The sequence below is a fragment of the Uloborus diversus genome, chromosome 7 (genome assembly GCF_026930045.1).
Source record: "Uloborus diversus isolate 005 chromosome 7, Udiv.v.3.1, whole genome shotgun sequence".
Classification (NCBI taxonomy): Eukaryota; Metazoa; Arthropoda; class Arachnida; order Araneae; family Uloboridae; genus Uloborus; species Uloborus diversus.
Window position 1 is genome coordinate 79,673,857 of NC_072737.1, and position 22,592 is coordinate 79,696,448.

Genomic DNA, 22,592 nt, shown 5'->3' on the forward strand with positions numbered 1-22,592 from the left:
AGCAAGTTCATGAAACTCCGCTTTCGCTCCAGAAGCAAGCAGGAGGAGAAAAATTCCACATATACCCCGCAAATAACCGGAATGCGCTAAGATGGAAAGGTCCCTCTTAAAACTTATCAAGCTCCACTTCATCTGTTCAGATATGGGTATTTCGACAGTGCATTAGCATTACAGGATTGCCAAGAATCCTATGGTTTGAGAAATAAACACCTTTTTCTGCTGAAAAATAAAAGATAACACAGGCCTACATCTATTTATTCATGAAAAAGTGTTTCAAGTTTAATAGGTACTCTATAGGAAATGGGCTGTGCTGATCATGAATTTGAGCTTAGCTTTTTTTCTCCTGCACGTCAGGTTTTCAAGAAAAGTGTGTTTGAAGTTTTTCATAGAAACTGTCAAAAGTACCGAGAGAATATTTATTGAAACTATATTTAATAGAAACTTCCTACAAATTGAGTTGTTCATTTAAAAAAAATGCAGTTCTATCTACGTTAGACAATCCTCCTTTTTTTTTTGAACAAAATCTGTTTTTTTTTTTCGCTTTCTTTCATTGGTTTTGTTGTTTGAACTTTTATCTGATGATTGCTGTTGGATGGCTGGAAAAGGCTTTGGAATGGGAATTCCTGGTTTATGAGGTACAGGTCATGTAGCGGAAGGTAAATCAGGACACTGAAATGTTTTTTTTTTTTTCAAATTGAAACCCTAAGTAAGGAGCAAAAGTAACAGCCGTCTCCATGGTTTTTTTTGTTCCCTATATACCATAGAAATGCCAAAGAGTTAAGAGTTACATGTACCTTTTGTCCATTTTCTCAGTAGCTAAGCACACTTCGTGTGGGGCCCAACGTTTGTCCTGATCACCAAGTTTTACACCGAAGTAAGCGTGATAAGCTTTCTTGATAAATACTGTTTTTTCGTTGATGCTTTGTTATTGTTAAATCACCACATACGTTTCAAAATGTATGAGGACTGTTTTTACTTTCATTATAACATTATGAGGCACTAAACATTTAGAAAACCAAACACAACTTGATGCTACAAACAACTGATTCTCACTATTTCATAAACTGCTGATGCCGTCGAATTGACTTTGACAGATGCGAAAATGAAATAAACATAACAATATACTAAAACAGTTTTAATCGATGTGTCAAGGCTTCATCAGGGGTTACTAGAGATTGAGTGTACCAAAATTCAATTCCGGAGGTCTGCATGAGATTGAGATACAGAGGGGTGAAAAAACCAACTCGTTCTGTCATGTAAACTGTCCTTAGTCGGGTGTTTATTTTCTTTCTTCTTTCTTGGCGGTGGATATTTGATTTTGTTGGTGGCCGACATTTGGTTTTTCTTGATAGTAGGACATTAAAAAAAATTTAATTTCAATGCAATTTAGGAAATATCAATAAGGTACCTTTTTTGCTTTAGTACAAAATTTCTTATAAGGTTTTTTTCAATTTTGTGAAAAACCTTGACGTGATGGGCTCAAACCAAATTCATTAGCTAAGGACACTTATCAAATTCAAAACACTAAAAAACATGTAGGCACAATAATTTGGAAGAAACTGGTGACCTGTGTTTGGGGCTTATAAGGAATGTTGAGGGTTACTTTTCACTTCAAAAGCAAGCTTATGAATGAAAGCTTCTCTTTGATATCTTTACAACCAATATTAAGCTCGCTTCTTTTGCATTAAAAAAGAGTTCCTTGTAGCCTCTAAAACCCATGGCTGCTTTTTCCTGCAAATTTACATTTTAACATTGCATTATTATTATTGTTTACTTTCTATTGTTCATAAGTGAAATAAGTATCCAGCAAGTTTCAACCGGAGATGATAGTGGACTGAAGTAATATTTTCTCAAGAGAGTGAAATTATCTGAAGCTCGACCCCCCCCCCCCCAAAAAAAAAAAAAAAAAAAAAAAAACACACACACACACAGAAAAATTCTTCAAATATGCGTACAAAAATAACCAAAATCATTGAAAGAAAAAAGATTCCTTTTTTAAAAATATTTTTTCAGTTCTAGAATATATTGTGAGCTAAAAATTTTCGGATCAAAACACCCCTGGTTTAAACTTAAAATTTCATTAGATTCAAATGAATGGAAGACATTTCCGTTTTGTATGTATTGATTAAAACAAGAGAAAGACTTCTCATGAGAAATAAAATACATTTCAATTTCAGTGGTTTTGCAATTAATTTAAAGCACAGTAGTTTGCTCTTCGCCTTTATTTTTTTTGTGATGAGGAGTTGCTGTTTTTTTTTTTTTTCTTTTCAAAATATGTACTCAAAAATGTATTTTCAATGTTTTTTATAGGCTTATCAATCTTGGGTTAAGGACCATGGTCCGGAACAACAACTACCTGGACTGAAGTTTTCACCAAGCCAGCTGTTTTGGATTAGTGCAGCAAATGTAAGTGCATAACTAGTTTTACAGACCTTAGATGAAGTCATCAAAAGAATCCAATTAAGATAATCGTTCATCTGCTTATTAACCCCTGGAACATCACCTTTATACTATAACCCTGCTACTTATGCTTATGACATTTCTTATTGACTTTCTAACTAACAGTTATGATAGTTTCAGAATTACATCATTAGTCATTTAAGATAACTTTACGTCACTTCAATCTTTCTTTATTTAGTACATTTGACTAAAGAAACAAAATCTTGAAGATCCGTTGTCTTCTCTTTGTAAGGTCACGAAACGAGTTTTAGTTGACAATATTGTACACAGGTGATTGCATTATTCAATAATTCTGAAGTAGAAGTTACTGTTTGGATTCTGGTTTTGAAGTGATTGAAATTGCTCTTACTATATCGTAATATTCTAAGAAATATTACAAATGATACAAATCTTGTGATGCTGATAAGTACAAAGAAGGAATTTTTTTAAACCTTTAAGATTTTTTTAAGTTTAAAATTGCACTACTTTTATTAAAACAATTTAGTTCGCATACTATTTCTAATGTGGCTCAAGGTTACCTTAAATTGCAGGATAATTTTGGACTAGGGTAATAATTCGTTTTGAATGAATTAAAAAAATATTTCTTAATTTTGGATAACTACATAATAGTTATAGTGTGACCTACGTTTTTTCCGTTTCTTACCAAGAAAATGAAAAACTATTAAAATACGAGAGGGTCAGTTTAAAATAGAGGATTTGTGAACCAAGTTGTCATGAATGGCTGTACTTGATAGGGTTCAATGTATATTTTAACTATAGTATTCAAAAGCATTGTCACTTAATTAATCATTACATTCCTGATTAATTAAATTCTGAATCCTGAGTTATCAAGCTCATTACCATATCTTTCTATTTTTTGCCCGATTTTTATTTTACTTAGTAATTGTTTTCCTTTAATATTGTTTGAAAACGTTTTTACCCATAATTGCTCTCAATTTCTCCATAATTGCTTTCAATAATGTCGATTATTTGCAGGTTTGGTGTGGTAAATATAGACCAGAAGTTTTAAAATTAAGGATCATTTCTGGTTCTCACAGTCCCCCACAATTTAGGTAAGTAATAAAATACTTTGTTTTGCCCTACAGAAACAAAATTGCCTTAAGATAGCATAAGGAAGTGTTTGCTAGGCATTGTGCATAACAAAAACACATCTACAAAAAAAAAAAAAAAAAAGTCTCACAAATATATCTTTTTTTAAAACTCTTAACGCATCTTTGAGATTACTTTTAACATTTTTATTCTACTTAAAAGTAAAATTTCATCACCACCCTTCAAATGGATTAAATAAAAATACTTTGAATCACATTAATCACACAAATATAATACGTCAATTAGTTATTATCCAAATAAAATATGAGTATTGTTTCAACATTTTTTCTTTAAAATGGCTACCGAGCCATTTGCAGCTTTTTTTTCTCGGTGAAAAAATTAAAAACAAGATGATTATTAGAAATGAAGAAAAAACCTAAACCGATACATGACATGACAAAGTGTTGAAATATATTTGGACAAAAGGTTTTTAAGTTATTCAATTTAGATTGAAATGACGGAAAAAAGTTTTTCTAAAGGTATTTGGTTATAATATCAAAGTATCAAACCTTTCAACTGGCAACACCAACTTTGTCATCATAAAACATCTTCACAGGAGAAAATTTAAAACAGAACTAAAATTCTTTGTAGAATGGAAAATGGCGAACCTAGGCAGAGAAGAAAGAAGAAAACTACATCTATAAGGGTCTGTTGGCTGAGGTGTCATGTATTGGCCAAGTATTTTATAATAGCACAACTCAGTATAAAGTGTAAAACTTAGCTAACAATCTCTTGGTCAATCAATTGTAAAATTCAAATAATGCTTCTTGACTTTCAATTATTTGAGAATCAAACATCTTCAAATATTATAACAAAATATATAGTTCAAAATAATATGCATCATATTTTCTTTATTTACAGAGTAATAGGGCCCATGTCCAATCTTGCAGAGTTTGCCAAAGAATTCAACTGCCCACCAAATTCCCCCATGAACAAACAGAACAAGTGCCAAGTGTGGTGAAATTCAGTGCAATTTGGAGCCTTCGGAAGCGATATACAATTTCCCTGATTTTATTTATTAAAGGTGAATGGGAGGAGGAACACTGAAACGGAAGGACTTTAAAATTATTTTCAAATTATTTTGTACAGTTGTTATTTTTATGTGTTTTTTTATAATAAAAAGAATAAAACCCTAATGAAGTCTTCCATTTTCCCCCCACATCTATTCCGTAGATACACAAGGCAACAGACATCACTCATTCTGCCATTAATACTCTTCTTCCTCAATACAGGGGGAATAGTATTTTCTGATAAACAAATTCCGTATCAAAAATTAGTTTATTTGAAGGGAAATGCAGCAACAGGGATATACACACATAAAATGTACTAGATTTTGTAAAAAAATTCTGTGGAAACACTAGTTGAAAATGACTATTCAAACAAATAAAACTACATATCATAAACTACACATCATATACAAGTCGTGTTTTTTAAGTAAGACCTGTTTTGTTTTAGACACCAGTAGTCTTAGCACATAGCACAACAAATATGTGCATATACCGGCATGCCTCGGGAACAACTGTGCTCATTTTCAGATCTGTACCTAACCTGTATGGTTCTGTTCTATGAATTCATTACGTTTAAGACTATCAACTCGCCCACCGCATGTGAGGTTCACTCAGCCATACGTTTCTTTTCAGCAAGGAACCTGTCTGCAGCAGAAATTCATCGACTGATTTGTGAAGTGTACGGTGATACTGTTATGAGTGAAAGCAAAGTGCTTAAATGGGTAAGAGAATTTAAAGATGGCCGTGACCACGTCCATGATGAGGAGCAGTCCGGTCTCCCTTCTTTGATTATGGACGATTTGATGGCTCCAGAGGTAGCGAAATATTTGCAAATCTGTTTATGAATTTCTGCAGTACACAGGTTCCTTGCTGACAAAAGTGTATCACAGAACGAACCTCGCATTCCGCCGGCGAGTTGGTAGTCTTAAACATTATGAAAGCATAGAACAGAACCGTACAGGTTAGCTAGAGCTGAAAATGGGCACAGTTGTTTCCAAGGCATGCCAGTACATGGCGCACATATTCGTTGCAGTATGAGCGGGAACTACTGGTGTCTAAAACAAAATAGACCTTACTTAACACGCCTTGAATATGCGTTTTTTTCCAAAATTTTAAGCTGCAGATCAACTGTCCAAATGTATTGGAATTGCAAGAAAATCTTTGTTTTTAGCATTAATAGGTTATTAATAAGCTGAACTTGAATTGGCAGTTTCCACAGAAGCAAGAAGGAGTAACTTTTCTATCTCAATACTAACCAAAATTTACTTTCAAGCAAAGCTTAAGAATATAAGTTTAATGCTTTGAAAACAGGAAGAAATGTCTTTAACCTTAACATATCTTTATGCATTTCATACTATGACAAAAATTTCAATAAATACTGTGAAATGAACAGAAAAGAAATTTTGTGAAGATTTACAATAAATTAATTTAATGATTTGGAATAAAACTTAACAACTGGAACACAATGTTATGTACAGTTTCATAGCAAGTTTTCAAACTAGAATTTACAAGAAAAAAATTTTGAGTTCAAATGAGGATGACATTATTGGAAGAAAAGCTTGGAAGACACATTTTATTGCTTAGCATTAATAATGTTAACAAATTCAGGCTTCAAAGATGCACCTCCAACAAGAAAACCATCTACATCAGCCTTTTTCGCTAATTCCTTGCAGTTAGCAGCAGTTACAGAGCCTGTTGACAAATGTTTTAGTTAAGCATGTGTACTCTAAAAACAATTCTCTAAAAAAATGTATTCTATTACATAAATTTTCCTTATATTAAAAAAAAAAAAAAAAAATCAAAGAACTTATTTTTAAAAGAAGAAGATCTATGTTGAAATAGACAAAGGTTGGCCATTTTGTCTCACATACTTTTAACATAAGTAAGGATCAGTTGTAAATAACTTTCTCTTAACTTTTATTTTTGTTGCCTCTCTCTCTGATTTATATTTCAACAAGTTAACGATTTTTATATTTTAAACTTCAGGAACTTACTGGACAAATTTTGTATCTCTTCTCACAATAATTTTCTCTCAAAGTTTTGTCTTATTTTTTTGGCTAATCTTTAATTCTTTTACTTGTTCAGATTAGATTTTGATAGTTAAAGAAAAGAAAATGACAACCAAAAGTCTTACTTTTACTGTATACAAGTAAACATGTATTTTAAATATTTTTTAAAATTCAAAATATGAACAATATCCTAATTTTTAACACTCAAACTTGTTAAACTATTTTATGTAAAGGAAAGAAATATTTTGGGTCATTTATTTTATATATACAAGGAACGCTGCTTAGACATAAGGAAACTTATTTATTTTGGTTCATTGCCTCGTGGCTCAAGAAGTCTGGGATATTGACAGCCATGAAAAATGTTCATAAAGAGAGAACTGCCAATTGTTAAGGTGAAAAAGATGTTTAATACTGCCTTCAACTTACTCGCTCATTTTTTGAAGATTAATTTTGCATAACACTTGGCACCCAGCGACCAACCAATTTGTTTTATCAGGTTTAAATGTCATGGCAAGTAGGTCAGAGACCTCCACAATTTTTGCATACTACTGAAAGGAAAGGAGAGTCACCAGCACCCTGCACTCAAAGCATTTTCCAGAAGAGGCGTAGCAAGTTTTTTTTTGTGGAGGGGGGGGGGAGTATAAGGTATATGGTTGAACTTTGGGTGGTTGAAGGGGGATATGGATGATTTTGTCATTTTCTATCATCAAAACAGTTAAATTTTTGCGTTTGATCTGTGGAGGGGGACATACATTCCTAGCTCCCCCCTTTTGGATAAGCCATTGAAAACTAGCAATGAATCTTGGACTTTTGAACCTACAAATTTCAAACAAGTATTCTGTGACTGTTTGGCTGCTTTGGACTCTGAATCGGGAATTCTTCGATTTGGTTGTCCAGCATCCAATCCACAAGGCTCCCCACGGCCTAATTTTGTAAGGCAACAGAAGTGAATTCTTTTTAAATGTCAGGATACTGTGCAAGTATCCTTGAACTTGAACCATCAGTCAAGTTTAATGTATAAATTCTGGAGCCTATAGAAAATCGACTATTTATATTCGTAACTACTGTAAAAAAGTTTTTTTAATTTTTATTTTGAGAATTTTTAAATTTCTCAACTGTTTTAAACAGCAGTAATTTTTTCTTCACTGGATTGGTTAGTTAATGACATAACTTACATAATTCCGGAAATTTTGATATAAGTAACCCTATGGATATTCTTTTCACTCATTTGCGGCAAACTAAAAAGTCTTGATTATTAAATTAGTACTACATGGATATTTGCAATTATGATTGCAGTTACCTCTGCAGTATTAACTCAAAAATTATGATTTTTGAAACCGGAAGAAGCGAATGGAACCGGAAGAAGCAGAAAATGAGCGTTTTTTAAAAACACTTTTTAATAAAAAAAAAAGTCATGCATTAATTCCTCATATTTACAGTTTGATTTTAAGATTTCTACACAATAACAGTTGACAACTGAGAGAGAGAAATTAAAGTTATTTTTTCATTTCAAATAAAACCTAAATTACCTCCATAGATGATTCTAGTACTATTAGCAACTTCATCAGATACATTTTCTTTCAAAAATTTACGAAGCTGTTCATGTACTTCCTGTGCCTGGAAATGGAAAAACAATTTCTTAACAAATATGATAATGCGTAAAGCCCAATTTATGAATGGTAGCAATTCTTAAAACTACTTCACTTGATTTTGAAAAATAGGAGACAAACTGCTCCATCTATTGCAAGAAATGTACACAGAAAACTTTCAACAGACGTACAATATACAAATATATATATATAGGGGTTAGACAAAATAATATGAACATTTTACAACATAGAAATTTTGTAAATTATTAAAGTTTAGCAATTGAAGTTTTGCATTGAATTTGGAAGATATAACAAGCAAATAAATAAAATAAAAGATTAAAAAGATATCCCCCCCCCAAAAAAAAAATATGTTCACAAAACTTAATCATATTTTGCAGCAACAATTGATATGCTTACCCCACATTGTCTCACATTTCAAATAATGTTCATTGTAGATAAACTTAATAAATGTTCCATATCAATTTTAAATAATACAAGAGAGAAAAAGATTTGTTAGTAAGAATCAATCATAAACATTTTTTTTAAATTTATAATTTATCGCTTACTTCAAATTAAAAAAAAAAACATTACTCACTTGTTCAGGACTAGCTGTTTTTCCTGTTCCTATTGCCCATACTGGTTCATACGCAATAACTACTTTGGACCAATCAGAAACTTTATCTGAAAGTAATAGAAAACGATCAAATTTTTGATACATACAGATGATTACAAATGCAATTATAAGGACAAACATAACACAGGGGAACGAAAAAAAAAGTTTTTCCTTTGGTTCCCAGAGTTTAAGAACGGATTTTAGATATGTTTGGGGCTCTGAATCAAAATATAAAATTATCTGATGGTGCACAAATAAGTTTTAAAGGATTTTTTTTGCAGTTTGATGCTTTATTGTGAAAAAAGGTTTTATATTCATTTTTCAAAGCATTGTTCATAGTTGGCCACTACATTTTCTCACATTTCTGGCAATTCTCGGATGCCATCTTGAAAACACGATGCACCTTTTGATGTAAACCATGAATCAATCCAAATTTGGACTTCTTCAAAAGAGCGGAAATGCTGATCTTCAAGAGCATGCGTCAATAATATTAGTCTAAAGGGGCAATGACTGGTCTTTATGGCAGGTGGGGTAGGATTTCCCATTTCAGCAAATCTAGCCATGTCTTGACAGACTGTGCAACAATTGGCCAAGTGTTATGTTTCAAAATTACCTTTGCTTGTTTATCCCGCAGTGGTATGCTCAAACGCATCAATTGAGTTTGGTAAAGCTGTCCTGTGATGGTTTCACCTGTTAGTAGCAGCTCATAGCATACTACGCACAACTGGTCCCACCAAATACACAGCATGACCTTTCCATCGTGAATATTCGGCTTTGGCATTGATTTTGGCATATGGCCGGGCGGCCCGTATGCGCCCACCCATGATGTGTGACGAGTTGGATCTTAGTACATAATATTTTCAAGGCCCGATTACTTTAGTGGGTGACCCTAAACAAACATTTTTTGAAGGTTTTCTGAGGTCGAACCTCATGAACGTAAGCATTAATGGAGAACAGGAGGTGGTGGTGGTTTCAGGGGTGTTTAGGTGTTGAATCACTCATTCAAAATACTTGTTCTTGGGAGGCAGAACATCTCACACTTGTACATCTTAAAAAGGAAAATAAAAAAGAGTATCTAAAATTTTTTTTATTTTCTTAAATAATAGACTACTACAATTTTAGTCTTCTTGGGGACCTTAAAAACCAGGGACCCCCCCCCCCCCCCATGGCCAACAGCCTAATTATTCTCTCTGGTAATCGAGCTCTGATTTGTTTGTATAATACAACAGGAACGAAAATTCCATGTTTTGTTTTTTATTTGATCTATGGATGTAACTTAAACCCATGTCACATATGTTTCAATGTTATATCTTAGAAATTTGAGCCCCTGTGCAAAAATTGATGTCACATTTGAACTTAGGGTACCAAATTCATATGAAATCAGCTATATTACATTAGGCAAAAATCTTAGTTAATATTCATAAGTAAAATTATAGCAATTTCTTCTTCAGCACATAATACTCACCACCAAACGACACGACCTTGAGGGTCTAAGATCTGGACGAAATTCTGGATTTAGGTCATTTCGCACTAGATATGAACCCAGATAAAGTGGTTTGACTGCATAGGCCTTAGTTCAGCTGCAACAGGGGTCCAAAATTGATAGTCGAGTCCAGAAAAGCAATGATTTTTCATTTGAAATTAAATCTTCACATTTTTCTTGCAATTGCATTGAAGTATGAGCCAACCGAATGCAATCACAACATAGAACCGCCCTCCCCCTAGGTTGTACTGGCAATATATGCCAAATATGTAGGGAGGGCAAATACTGTACCAGAATTTCAAATTCTAATGAAAACTCCATTGCAATCCTGGAGTCCTGGAAATCAATCTGGTTAAGACGGCAAAAACTTGAGGATTACGAATCTGGATAAACTTAAGGATTTAGATCAATTAGTACTAGAAATGAAGCCAGGTAAAATAGTTTGAGTGCATAGGCTCCAGTTCCGCTGCAAGGAGGGCCCAAATTTTCTTGTTTTTTTTTTCAGAACTGCAATACAGTTTTCTTTGGAATTCGAAGCTTTGGCACAATATTTGCTTTCCTAACACCTTTCGTGTTCCTTTCTGTCCAATGTAAGTAAAGGGACAGGGGAATTTATTCTATATTGCGACTGATACTGCAGTGTTGTGACAGTTGGCTAATACTGCAATGAAATAGCAAGAAAAGGGTAAAAAAAATATATACATAAGCCATTGCTTTTCCGGAGCTAAACTAGCAACGTTGGACCCCCATTGCGTCCGAATTAGGGTTTATGCAGTCAAACCGCTTTACCTGGATTCATTTCTAATGCATATTGACCTAAATACAGAATTTTATCCAGATCCATGACCCTTAAGGTCATGTTGTTTGGTAGTCAGTAACCGCCAGTACATATCTCTATGTAACTTCTTTTTCATTATTTCCTCATCATTTATAAAAGAAAAATAGTGTAAAATAATGGTATTTCTCAAAAAAAAAAAAGTTATATAAAATACAATTTTAAGCGAAAAATCACCTGCAATCTTTTTAGTTTGCCGAAATACAACCTCCTGAGTTTTTCCAGATTCACGTTCCTCCAACAGTTCTCCAACACAAGCAATTACATTTAATCCTTCCGATAAAGCATGGGCAACTTTTTCTGCTATCAACTGAAAGAAAAATGCAACAGTTGCAACTTACTAACAAATAGATAATTAGCAGATAAATAAACGTGCAACATGACAGGTTTTCACAAATTACATCTTATACTCTGCTTTTTTTATATGGATTTTGAGGATCATAAACTGAGAGCTTGGTGCAATTGCTAATTTTGAACAGTAATCATTTGCTTTTCCCACTCTCATCAAGGCCGAAATACATTAGTTCTGTTTTTGGCATTCACAAATTTGGAGTAAATCTGGAAAAATTGCTAAGCCTTTCTCATGTGTATACTTTCTAAAGCCATTGTCAATTATGTAGATTGTAGAATATGTCAAATTGATGAAAAAACTTTTCTTGTATTGTTGCCATTTTTTCTCCTAATTCTGTAATTTTACTATTAAAGTTTTTGAATGACTTGATACAGTTGACAGAGTTTAACGACTTTCAAGGACCCACAAAAAAAGTCCTTAAGTAGAACGCATCATTTGCTATAATGCTTCTAAAAGTAGTGAAACATACGGGACTGTTAAAGACCGTCTTTAAATAGCGAAAGTTGTTAAATAGAATGTTGTGTTAAACAGATAGCCAACTGTATTTATTGATGGAATTTTTTCTATTTTAGGGGCTTTACTCACAATTCAAATAAACTATAGTCCAGCAGTCTCTGGTTAATGATAGCCGAAAGGGGCAAAATAAACAAATTTAGTAACTTATAATCTGCTTTTAAGCTTAGTGAATGACAATTTTTCTTTGCATTTATGTTTTTTTTTTTTTTTTAAATTCTTTTGAAACTACATTATATCCCAAACTGTTTGAAGCCTAAACTTTATCTCAAAGGAAGGATGGAATGTTTTAACTCTAATATCAAATTACTCCAAGATTATGTATTCAAGCTCTAGATTTGCAAATTCAATTATTTGAATGAGGTTTTTTCATTTTAATGGAACTTTCAATTTTACTAAGTTTAAACAACGTTCTGTTCAGAAATCAAGCATTGAACTTCAAACTTCTACAACCTTGTTTTGGCTTGCAAAACATTTTAAAATCACACTACAAATTATAATGTTCATAAAAAATTATTTTAGTGTTTGTTAAATTAATGGAGTTTGACTTTTTACATATTCTCCTTTATATATGTAAGAAAATATATGTTGGTGCCAAATTTCAAGTATGTAAGTCACTTGGAAGTTCTTTAACATTTTAATGAGTGAGTGTGCATGTCAGTGAAAAAAAATTGGACTTTTCAGACCTTCATTCCATAACTATAAGAGACATATATTTGTGAAATTTAGTATTATAGGTGTTCTACAGAGCTCTATTAGACACACAAAAGTTCAATCATGTAGATCTAATAGTTTTTTAGAAATGAGGGGGCCAAAAGTATTTTGAAATGGTTTGTGTAAGATACACTGGCAGAAGCGTCGCCTGTTTATTTCCTAATTTTGGAACTTGGCAGACACATTGCTATGCGTAAAACAGAAGTCACCTACATAAAATGTTGTTTAATTTATATATTGAATTAATTGCTCTAACTATCTGTAAACATTTTCAAAATGACTTTCAAAATGTATCCAGTGTTATTTTGGATTCATGCTACATTGACCGTTTTAGCTATTAATACATTTGCACAAATGTACAAATGAAAAAATAAAAACACATTGAAGATTGAAATATGTTTACTTACATCATCTGTTTCACCAAAGACATTACGCCTCTCAGAGTGACCAAGGATTACCCAGTCTGAACCAATGTCTTTAATCATGGCAGGGCTAGAATAACATTTTATCAAATATAAATTATTTGAAAGAAACTATAAGTTGAAATGCCTAAACAAATATAAAGGAAATTTTAAAATAAAACAGATAACATTGAAAATAACTTTACGTCATTTTCAAACATTGAGCAATGTAATGATTTTTTCATTGGCTTTGAAAGTTTCTTTTGGAAAGATTGTAGAAAGAGAAAACAAAATTTCTTCATTTATACTTCTCGTACAGAAAATTTAAATTAATAAAATACAAGATTTTATTCTGTTAAATCTACAAATAAAATGTTTTATTGCATACAAGGTAGGGTCTGGTGGGGGAAAGTGGTCAACGGGGTAAAGTGGTCATACGTCAAATAAATGGCTATGGTTTGGAAATAAATGTTCGAATGAATGTGAAAAATTTATTTTAGAGTAAGACAGTTAGAAACTACATTTTGAATACAAAATTTTACAACTAGCAAAATTTTATTTAGTAAAAAAAAATATTTTGCGTGAATATGAAAAACTTTAAAATCTAAACACGTCTTTTAACTTCCTTGGGAAATTTTGTTTGTTAGAATTATGAACAAATTGACTGCACAGGAAGCTTCCTACATGTCTCAAGAACTCTTACTCATTAGCAGTTAGCTGAATCTATTTTAGATAATTTTTTAGAACAATTTATGTAAGATGGGGTAAAGTGGTCATAATATTAGGCTTAACGAATATTGTTCTTCTAATGTTACTTAATCTTTACGTATAAGGCAGATACACATTAAATATTAATTTTACTTAATATGTACTGTTTTTACTGTAAACGAGTGTATGGGTATATATACGCATATATACTCGTGTAGGCATGTACGTAGACTTATTCACATAAATGCACCAATAAATATGTATATGGGTATCTGCAAGTAATTTTTATCCATACAGCTATGCATTCTACTATAAACGTATATGCTCGCTTATACTCATATATACATACACTTATATACTCAGGTAGACACGTATATACGCGTACGTACTCGAGTAAGCAATACATACAAGCATAAGAAATGCAGGTATATAGGGCGAGTTTAAACTCTTGAGCAAATTATTAAAAGGGGAGGGTAAAAAGCAAAAATCATAAGGAACATATGGTAGCAAACAATGCTGACGCGCTACATGCACGCAATGCCAGAAACTGATGGATGCAAAAAAGATCACAAATTTATATCTCAAACACAATTTTAAACAGTTTAGGTCTTAATAAAGTTTTAAAATGATTGATAAAATTTGCTGCCTGCAGCTGTAATACATGCGTCGCATTCACAGATCACTCTCTGTTGCAATAACGAGACTTTTGAAAAACTTTCATCAGCCGCTGCGCCTTTGTTTCCGATGCGTGTATTAGAGCTACTACAGGCCGTAACTTTTAACAACTGCTCTAAATAGTTCTTAAAAACTAAAATGTTAGGTAAAATTATCTTTGTGCAACAAATTTGTGCTCTGTTTTGCATCCATCAGTTTCTGACTTTGTGTGCATGTAGCGTGTCAATGATTATAACTTCCTTATGATTCTTTGCTTCTTATCCTCCCCTCTCACACTCCTTTGATTTTTTCCCAAGAGCTTAGATTCACGCTGTAGGCCAACATGTATATAAGCATATATTCTCGTGTATACATACTGTTGTATACACGTAAATGTACGTATATACATCTATACAGGTATATAATCGTGTTTACACGTATACATGCGTATATACTCGTCCTTCCATATTATATATACGTGAGTAGATACCACAAAGACGTACACATGTACCCACGAATTAACTCGTGTATACACCCGTATATACGTCTACTATACACGTATATACTCAGGCATGCACGTATTGTCTCGTGATACAAGTGCATATGCACATAAGATGTTCGTTTATACGCCTATATACTCGTATATACACATTACAAGTATAAACACGTGACACGTATATACATGTGACACGTATGTACTCGTGTAGACACGTATACACTTCTGTAGATAATTACGTATACATACTTATATACTCGTATATACACGTATATACTTGAGTGGGCACGTGCATGCATGTATCTGATGTATAAATGTATCTACTCATATAAGAACGTGTTTACTCGTGTAGAACACGACACGTATATCTTCGTGTATGCATGCATTTATTCGTGAATACACTTGTAACTACAAAAACAACCAAAATATACAAGTATTAGGGTTATTTATTATAGTTTTGCATATATTTTTAACTATGACCACTTTACCCCATGCTATGACCACTTTCCCCCACCCCATGGGGTAAAGTGGTCACAAAAGCATAGGGAAAAGAAAGTTCTATAAAACTACTAAAATCAATATTTTTCTTCCAAAAATTCAATCTATCATGTTCTTTACTATTGCAATGTAAAATAACAATAGAAAAAGTTGAAGTGTTTAAAGAATTTATTGTATTTATTATCCACCTAAGTTGAAAACCTACGATTTTATGACCACTTTACCCCACCAGACCCTATAATATAAATTTTCAATTTCACCAATAATTAATTTCATAATGTGATGTCAACATGGAAAAAATAACCTTTTCTTTAGTTTTTGCTCTAGTAAAACACTGGTACCCTTGCTTTCCCCAGTATTGACACTCGTTGTGTCAAAGCACATTGCAGAAACTTTGGCAGTTACGCCCCAGTCCTGTAAAGCTCACCTTCTTTATTTTATTTTTGTGTCACTGTACTTCTGTTTTTTTTTCAATAACTCCCATTGTTAATAAAGTTTTTCTAACTTGGGCTGACAGTTTTGGGGTCGTTGTACGGGTATTCTGGCTTTCTGCCAAAATTTAATTTCTTCTATTGTATTTCTTGAAGATGCTCTTTTCTTTAATTCAATATGGTTATGAAGAAACATACACAATGCCATAGGAATTGAAGGTAGTTTACTACCTGTCAGCTCACTTATGGTTGAACTAAGAAGATAAACCTCTGATTTTGATCTAATTGATGTATTTGCCACGCTCAGTTATTTTAAAGTAAAGAGACATTTGCATTTCAAAAATAAGTGCAAACTGCCATTCCAACAGTGGTGAAATCAAAACCAAAACAATTAAGAATACATACATAAGCAACAACAAGTTGAAAATTTATTTGATCACGACTGTTAAAGGAATAGATTTTATGTATTTACTTGTATTTACAAAAGTATTTTCATAATGGCTATTGTTAAATCTCTATATAAAATAACAATTTTATAAAGCAATTGTTTTCTTGTTAATAAAAATAGCAATTGTATTTTACCTTAGTGAGGTCAATGGTCATGTGTCGTACACGTTCTATTCAGCAATGATGAAAACTTTATCTGGGTTGAGCTACCTCTTAATATTATCAAAATGTTTTCAAATTTTGTCTGATTTATTTTTCAATACATTGGAACAAAATAGGAGGGTAGGACTCAAAAAATTTTCATCTTCGAAATTTTGGACTACCCTAATACACATACAGGCAAGGAGTTAAAAAGATGAAGGAAAAAAGTTAGGAAAACATCAGAAAAGTCCAAATTATTTTTAGGGCCATTTCACAATATTTTACCCAAATGTCGAGTCTGCAACATTACTTTTTTTGCAACAACTTTTTAATTGACTCCTCGATTAGCACAAAATTTCATTTTGAGTTAGTCCTACCAGCACACAAATTCAAAATAAAACAATGAGCTTATGAAACAGTAAATTAAATAGTTATGGCAAAAAAAAATTTCATGTTGCCGACTCTACAGTTGGACAAAATACTCTAAGTAGGCCTTTAACTATTTCTAAAATGTATAGAAAGTTATTTTCAGTTATAAACTCTGACTAGAGTAAATATGTGATATAGCATATCTTTTCCATAAAAATATACCTATGTAATCAGATATTCAGGGGCGTAGCTAAGGGGGGGGGGTTTGGGGACAACCCCCCCCCCCCCCGAAAAGTTAGTCTCAAAAAAAAGAGAAAAAGAAGAGAGAAGAGAAAGAAAAAAAAAGGAAGAAAAGGAAAAAATTCCAAGCGATTATACATACATATATATATATATATACATATATATGTATATATAAAAGAAGTAACCCCCCCCCCCCGAAAGTCGGGTCTAGCTACGCCACTGCAGATATTGAATGAATACTATGAAATGCAGATAACAAAGATTGCCATATCTTAGAGGACATGTATGAAGATTAAGGTGAAAATATAGTTAAATAGTGAAGATTCAGCAGATAATGCAAAAAGCTATAAATTAAAGCCTACAAAAAGAATAATTTTATCAATATATACTGGCTATAACCATTTATGTCAAAACAATGACAAACTTACAAAAACATGCTACCAAATTTACTTATGGCAAAAGATAATCAGTCAAATCTTGTGAACACAAAATTTTCAGGATCTTTAAAAGGATTTGTTAACCCGATTTCATCTTATCTGATAAATCATTAAGTGATTGCCAACTTATGGGACCAAGGAAATATTTCACGCAAAGCTATGTTTCCCGTTACTATATCAACGAGGTTCGACTGCATATAATAAAAATATTTTAGAAAATTAGCACAATCAAACATATATACCTGATTTCAGCAGTAAAAGCACCACTAGGAACCTTGTAACAATTTTGAGCAGAAACTTTAACATTTTTTGGTAATTTTGAAATAGCATAATCCATATAAATACTTGGGCAGCCAACAACGATTTCTAGAAGAAAAAGAACGATATATTGCAATGAAAAATTAGAAGTATCCTGTATCCAAAGACATATTAAATTTTGATATTTAATATATGGCAAACTGGTGACAATAATGCAGCTTAAAAATTTGAAAAGCATTATACTTTTATATTTAAAATCCAAATTTTATGTTAAAAGTTTGAATGTGTCCTATACAATTGTCTGACAATACGGAACATTTTGAAATTCCAGGATTTAACCAGTAGATGAATCAGGGACGCTAACTTGCAAAAAATATTGTGAGGGGGGGGGGGCAGACATTACCGGGGATTGATGGTTTATGTAATCCCGGGGAGGTCCCCCCCTCAATAAAGGTCAGATTTTTGTACCTTAAAAAGCCATATTCTCTAGTGTGTATAATTTAAACAAACAGTATGTGACATGACGTTTTCGAAGAAAAACAATCTAAAAATTGGCAGGCATACAAATTTTCTGGTTCAACTAGATCAGAGGTTCCCAACCGGTGGTTCGCGAGAAAAATATCGTAACGGTGGAGTTTTAACATGCCTGTTTCTGATGAAATCTCATGTTCTAGCGGTTTCAAGCAAATTTTGCTCCTTTTTTATTCATTTTAGTTTCACACATTCAATACTCGTAGCATGAAAATATTTGCATACTTGCGGACATATTTTGCATTTAAAGCATTTAGCCTGCCATTGCAATGGGTCAGTTTTAGTGCTTTCATTGAGAATGATAGCCCAGACGCCATGCTGAAAAAGCTCTACTTGTAAATACTATATCCTCAGATGAAAGAATTTGAACGCCTTCGTTTCCTTTGAAGCTTTTGCTCGGAAGAGTTTATTAAACTTGATGAAAACATAACATGGAGCATATGCAAGCGTCTAAAATGTTTTGAAGTTTAGTTTCTTTAACCATTTGAGTCCGACGAAGAGCTATCGCTCTTCCTGTGCGTTGAGTCAAAAATGCATAAGTGAGATCGAGCTATTTGTTGCTATAATTTTCACACTCCATTGACTACAATTTTTTTCCAGCTTTATTGTCAAAAAAGAGAAAGAATGGCTAGCAACCAAAAAATACCACAGGAAGTATGGAAAATTAATTACTTTAGAAAAAATTTCTGGGTGAAAGTTTGGTAGTGTGAGGTTCGCAGTAAAAATAAAGTCAATGGAATTTAATCATGCAACTTAATTTGCACTAAATTTAAACAAGGAATTTATGAGATTTGTGCAGAAAATTTCACTTGTATTAAGTGGGCTTAAAATATTTGTTTTGTTAAGGATCACCTTTTGTGTAAAAGTTAGAGCAAATGCGCATATTGAAAAATAGACGCTTCTTTTATTTTTCAATATACGCATTTTATTCTGCACTTATAGCGTAATTACAAGAAAATACTTCAGCAATCAAATGATTAATGTGCACAGTATATCCTTATCAAACAGCTAGGCTTGTAGTCCTTTTCAAGAAGACATAAACCTAGAGATTTTTCATTTTACTGGAAGAAAAAAGTTAATTTACTTAATCTGAGACAGTTCCCTGAAAGATATTTCAAACATCATTCTTTAATTGACTTTTGATCTAGTGATAGAGATAACTATACCCTTGTGTCAGAAAAATTTCAGCAAAACTTTCGAGCTCTCTGTTCCACAAGTATTCCATTAAATTTTTTTTTCAAAGTAGATTGAAGCCCAACACTGAAAAATCACTGTTTATTTTTTGGTGGATTTGTTTTGTGTTCATGTTTTTGCGATCATTTTTAGTGCACAGCAATATTTGTACTAATTCTATTTATTTTGCAATTATATTTTCGTTCTTGTTATAAAGTACGGAACAGCATTAAAAAAAATGTGTTTGTGTGTACATGTTTTTTTTTGCTTGGATCATATTACCTAGTACCCAATGGGTTCGCTAACTTCCTTCGGAGTTTGGAAGGGGTTCGCAAGGGGGAAAAGGTTGGGAACCACTGAACTAGATCATGTCACTTGTTTTAGTAAGAACATTCTTTTGTTCTATTTTATGGAGAGCCATGCAGTGCCGTAGCTAGGCATTGATATAAGGTAGGGCACTTAACTTTCATGGAAGGGCACTCCTAGAGACGCCGACTTAAAAAAAAAAAATTGGAGGGAGGGGGGGGCATACTATGGGGTCTTACCGCGGGAAATTTTCTAAATTTGAGAGGAAAAATAGAGTTTTAAAGTTTTTTTAAAAGCATTTTAAAGTTATATAATTAAAGTCAGAACCCTAAAAACTCGGCAAGCCTGACACATTTTTTGGCTTTGAAAAAAGATTTTTTTTAAAGAATTAATTTGAATTCTAAAACTTTGAATTCAAATTATGCTTTTCGCAATCACAAGCTGCGAAAGGACCCTACTCATTGGATTTATTGTTTCTAGAAACGGCTCCAGTTCCACCAAGCCTGCCTTTCCTCTTGGGCAGTTACGTGTGTATAGTTCTGTATGTGTAGGCTTGTGTGTGTGTGAGTAGACCTATGCACGTAGGCGTGTGTGTGTTAGGATATGAATACCACCGACCAGGAGAGAAGTGGAATCCGGGGACAGTGGTTAGGACCAGAGTAGCCGCGCGTGCAGAGGATGGTGGGGTTGCAGAGGCCCCTGGTCCAAGCTGAAAAATCGGCATAACATCAAGGACGGTCAAGTGAGAACAATAAGCAATTGTGATTGCTCAATAAATACAAACACGCACAGTATTTTCCTAAGAAGGTAATTTAATTTACGCACGTTTTTTAAGACCAGTGTTTTTTCATTGGTGATATCGGCTATCATATTCAAGTGTAAACGCAGTCTAGGTCAGTTTTGAAAAACTCAGTTGATTTTTCAATTTTTTTTTCACCTCTGTTTAATAAAAGCAAGCCCTCTTGTTCAACTGCAATGACCTGCGCGAGTCCAGTTGATGTTAAACTGATCAATAATGCAAGATTGCACTATCTTACAAACCTCAATGTAAAGTGCCTGTTGTCCTTTGGAATTTTGAACGTGCGCGGTGAGCTGGCTTTGTTGTTTTCTTACTTCTTTTATACATGTTGATTCCGAGGAGCGAAGGATCATCATTTTGTGAAGGTTTTTCTTTTGAACATAATTCCCAAAAGTATTCAAAACTATCATGCCTTCATTTAATACACATATCAAACTTTCATATATTTTTTTCAGACCAGCAACACTTAGATGAGTACAACACAACGTTGCCCACAGTCGACAAACTTGACCCGTAAGTTCGCGCACACGGACAACTTCTAAGCATGCTTGCAACCCTGTAACACTATCATTATTAAACCATTCGTTTTCTGTTAATCTGCTTACTACTGTATTGCTCGTCTTTACTCATTACTGAATGCATTTTATAAGGTAAACTATCTCCAAACAAGGAAAATAAAAGATAAATTTGTGAGTTTACAAAGCATAATATAGCTAAGAGTTTTCTTGATTTATTGGGGGGGGGGGAGGGCTCTGCACCTTCAAAAATATTTTTGAGGGGGCTCTGGCCCAATCAGGCCCAAAGGAGTCGGCGCCACCGAGATGAATTTGGGATCACTGAAGTTCGACAGTTGTTTCTCTGCACTTTCTCAGCATCTATTTTCAGCATGATAGGCAAATTGAGGGGAGAAAAATTTAATCTTTTTTTATATTTTCATCAAGAATCAACAATTTTGGCATTGATAATTTTGCTTTGCATTTACTATCATTACCATAATTCGCACAAATGCGCTACATTTCACCATGTCTGTTGATTTCTTTTTTTTTTTTTTGAAAAAATAGGAGGGAAAGGGAAAGATAGTTATCTATCCATACTTGGCAAATCGAATATTGGGTCAATGTGTAAGCTTACTAAATAATGCTTATTTTCAAATTTTGTAGAGTTTTAGTTGAAGACTTTTTTTGGTCATGAGAATACAACATACTAGAATAATAGAGTATTGGCTTAGAAGCTCTAAATTGCATACGATTCTGTTCTATGTCTCTTAAGCAAAATACATTTTACTAAACTTTTTTTGCTGCAGGGACTGTACAACAGAAAAATATATTAAACTTGAAAAATTTCCCATCAAATCTTCACGATTATTCAAATACCTGAATATTAATAAAACTGCTACTTCAGACCAGCATAGCAGCCCTTTTGTGAATGAGAATTTTAATTATTTTACATTATTCCTAAAATATAAGTCATAAGTACAATTTGTTTTAAACTAAGTAAAAACGTTGTCAACTCCATTGAATAAGCAGATTTATTTGGTGAAAGTCTAATGTTAAAAAGTTGGTTAAGAGGCATTTCATAATATACCTGTGTTAGGATCTAAATTCCCATCAGACAGAAATTTTGCTATGCCATCTATAGATGATTTGCTACCATTCATCTTCCAATTTCCACCAACGAAAAATTTCCTTTCAGGCATGATTGACTAAATTCAAAAATAGAAGACTCTGCATTAAGGCATATTAAAACACACAACAAAAAATATACAAGTAGTTTCAGTAAATATGCAAGTAAACAAAATAAAATCAAGAAGAAGCATTAGTAAAGAACTATTTTCAGAAAACAAAAGTAACAATTAAAAAGAAGATTACAGATAACAGCTGAACTTGCAGTAGAAAACCAAAAATTTAAGTCACCCTGACTATTTTACGGATTTAAAACGAATGCACGAAACGAAACACAACGTGCAAAGGTCACGCAATGACGGCAATGACAAGTGCAGAAGACAAATATAAATTGTTGCCAACTTGATTTCGAAT

The 22,592-nt window shown here is 32.9% G+C and overlaps 2 protein-coding genes across 2 annotated transcripts in view; one reads left to right on the forward strand and one right to left on the reverse strand.

Moving 5' to 3' along the window:
- Nucleotides 1-4,697, forward strand: part of LOC129226410 (neprilysin-2-like) — a 90,475-nt gene extending 85,778 nt beyond the window's left edge. Inside the window, exons 19-21 of the mRNA XM_054861009.1 lie at nucleotides 2,311-2,406; nucleotides 3,436-3,512; nucleotides 4,411-4,697. Of these exons, the coding sequence (XP_054716984.1) occupies nucleotides 2,311-2,406; nucleotides 3,436-3,512; nucleotides 4,411-4,510 (273 nt within the window). The 3' untranslated portion in view covers nucleotides 4,511-4,697. The remainder of the gene's footprint in view (nucleotides 1-2,310; nucleotides 2,407-3,435; nucleotides 3,513-4,410) is intronic.
- Nucleotides 4,698-5,957: 1,260 nt separating this feature from the next.
- Nucleotides 5,958-22,570, reverse strand: LOC129226411 (triosephosphate isomerase B-like). The gene is made up of 8 exons (XM_054861010.1): nucleotides 22,425-22,570; nucleotides 22,141-22,258; nucleotides 17,732-17,855; nucleotides 13,072-13,156; nucleotides 11,263-11,395; nucleotides 8,750-8,835; nucleotides 8,095-8,182; nucleotides 5,958-6,248 (listed from the first exon to the last, which is right to left on the reverse strand). The coding sequence occupies exons 2-8, from the start codon at nucleotides 22,250-22,252 to the stop codon at nucleotides 6,130-6,132; spliced, it is 747 nt and encodes a 248-aa protein (XP_054716985.1). The 5' UTR covers nucleotides 22,253-22,258; nucleotides 22,425-22,570; the 3' UTR covers nucleotides 5,958-6,129.
- Nucleotides 22,571-22,592: the final 22 nt, after the last annotated feature.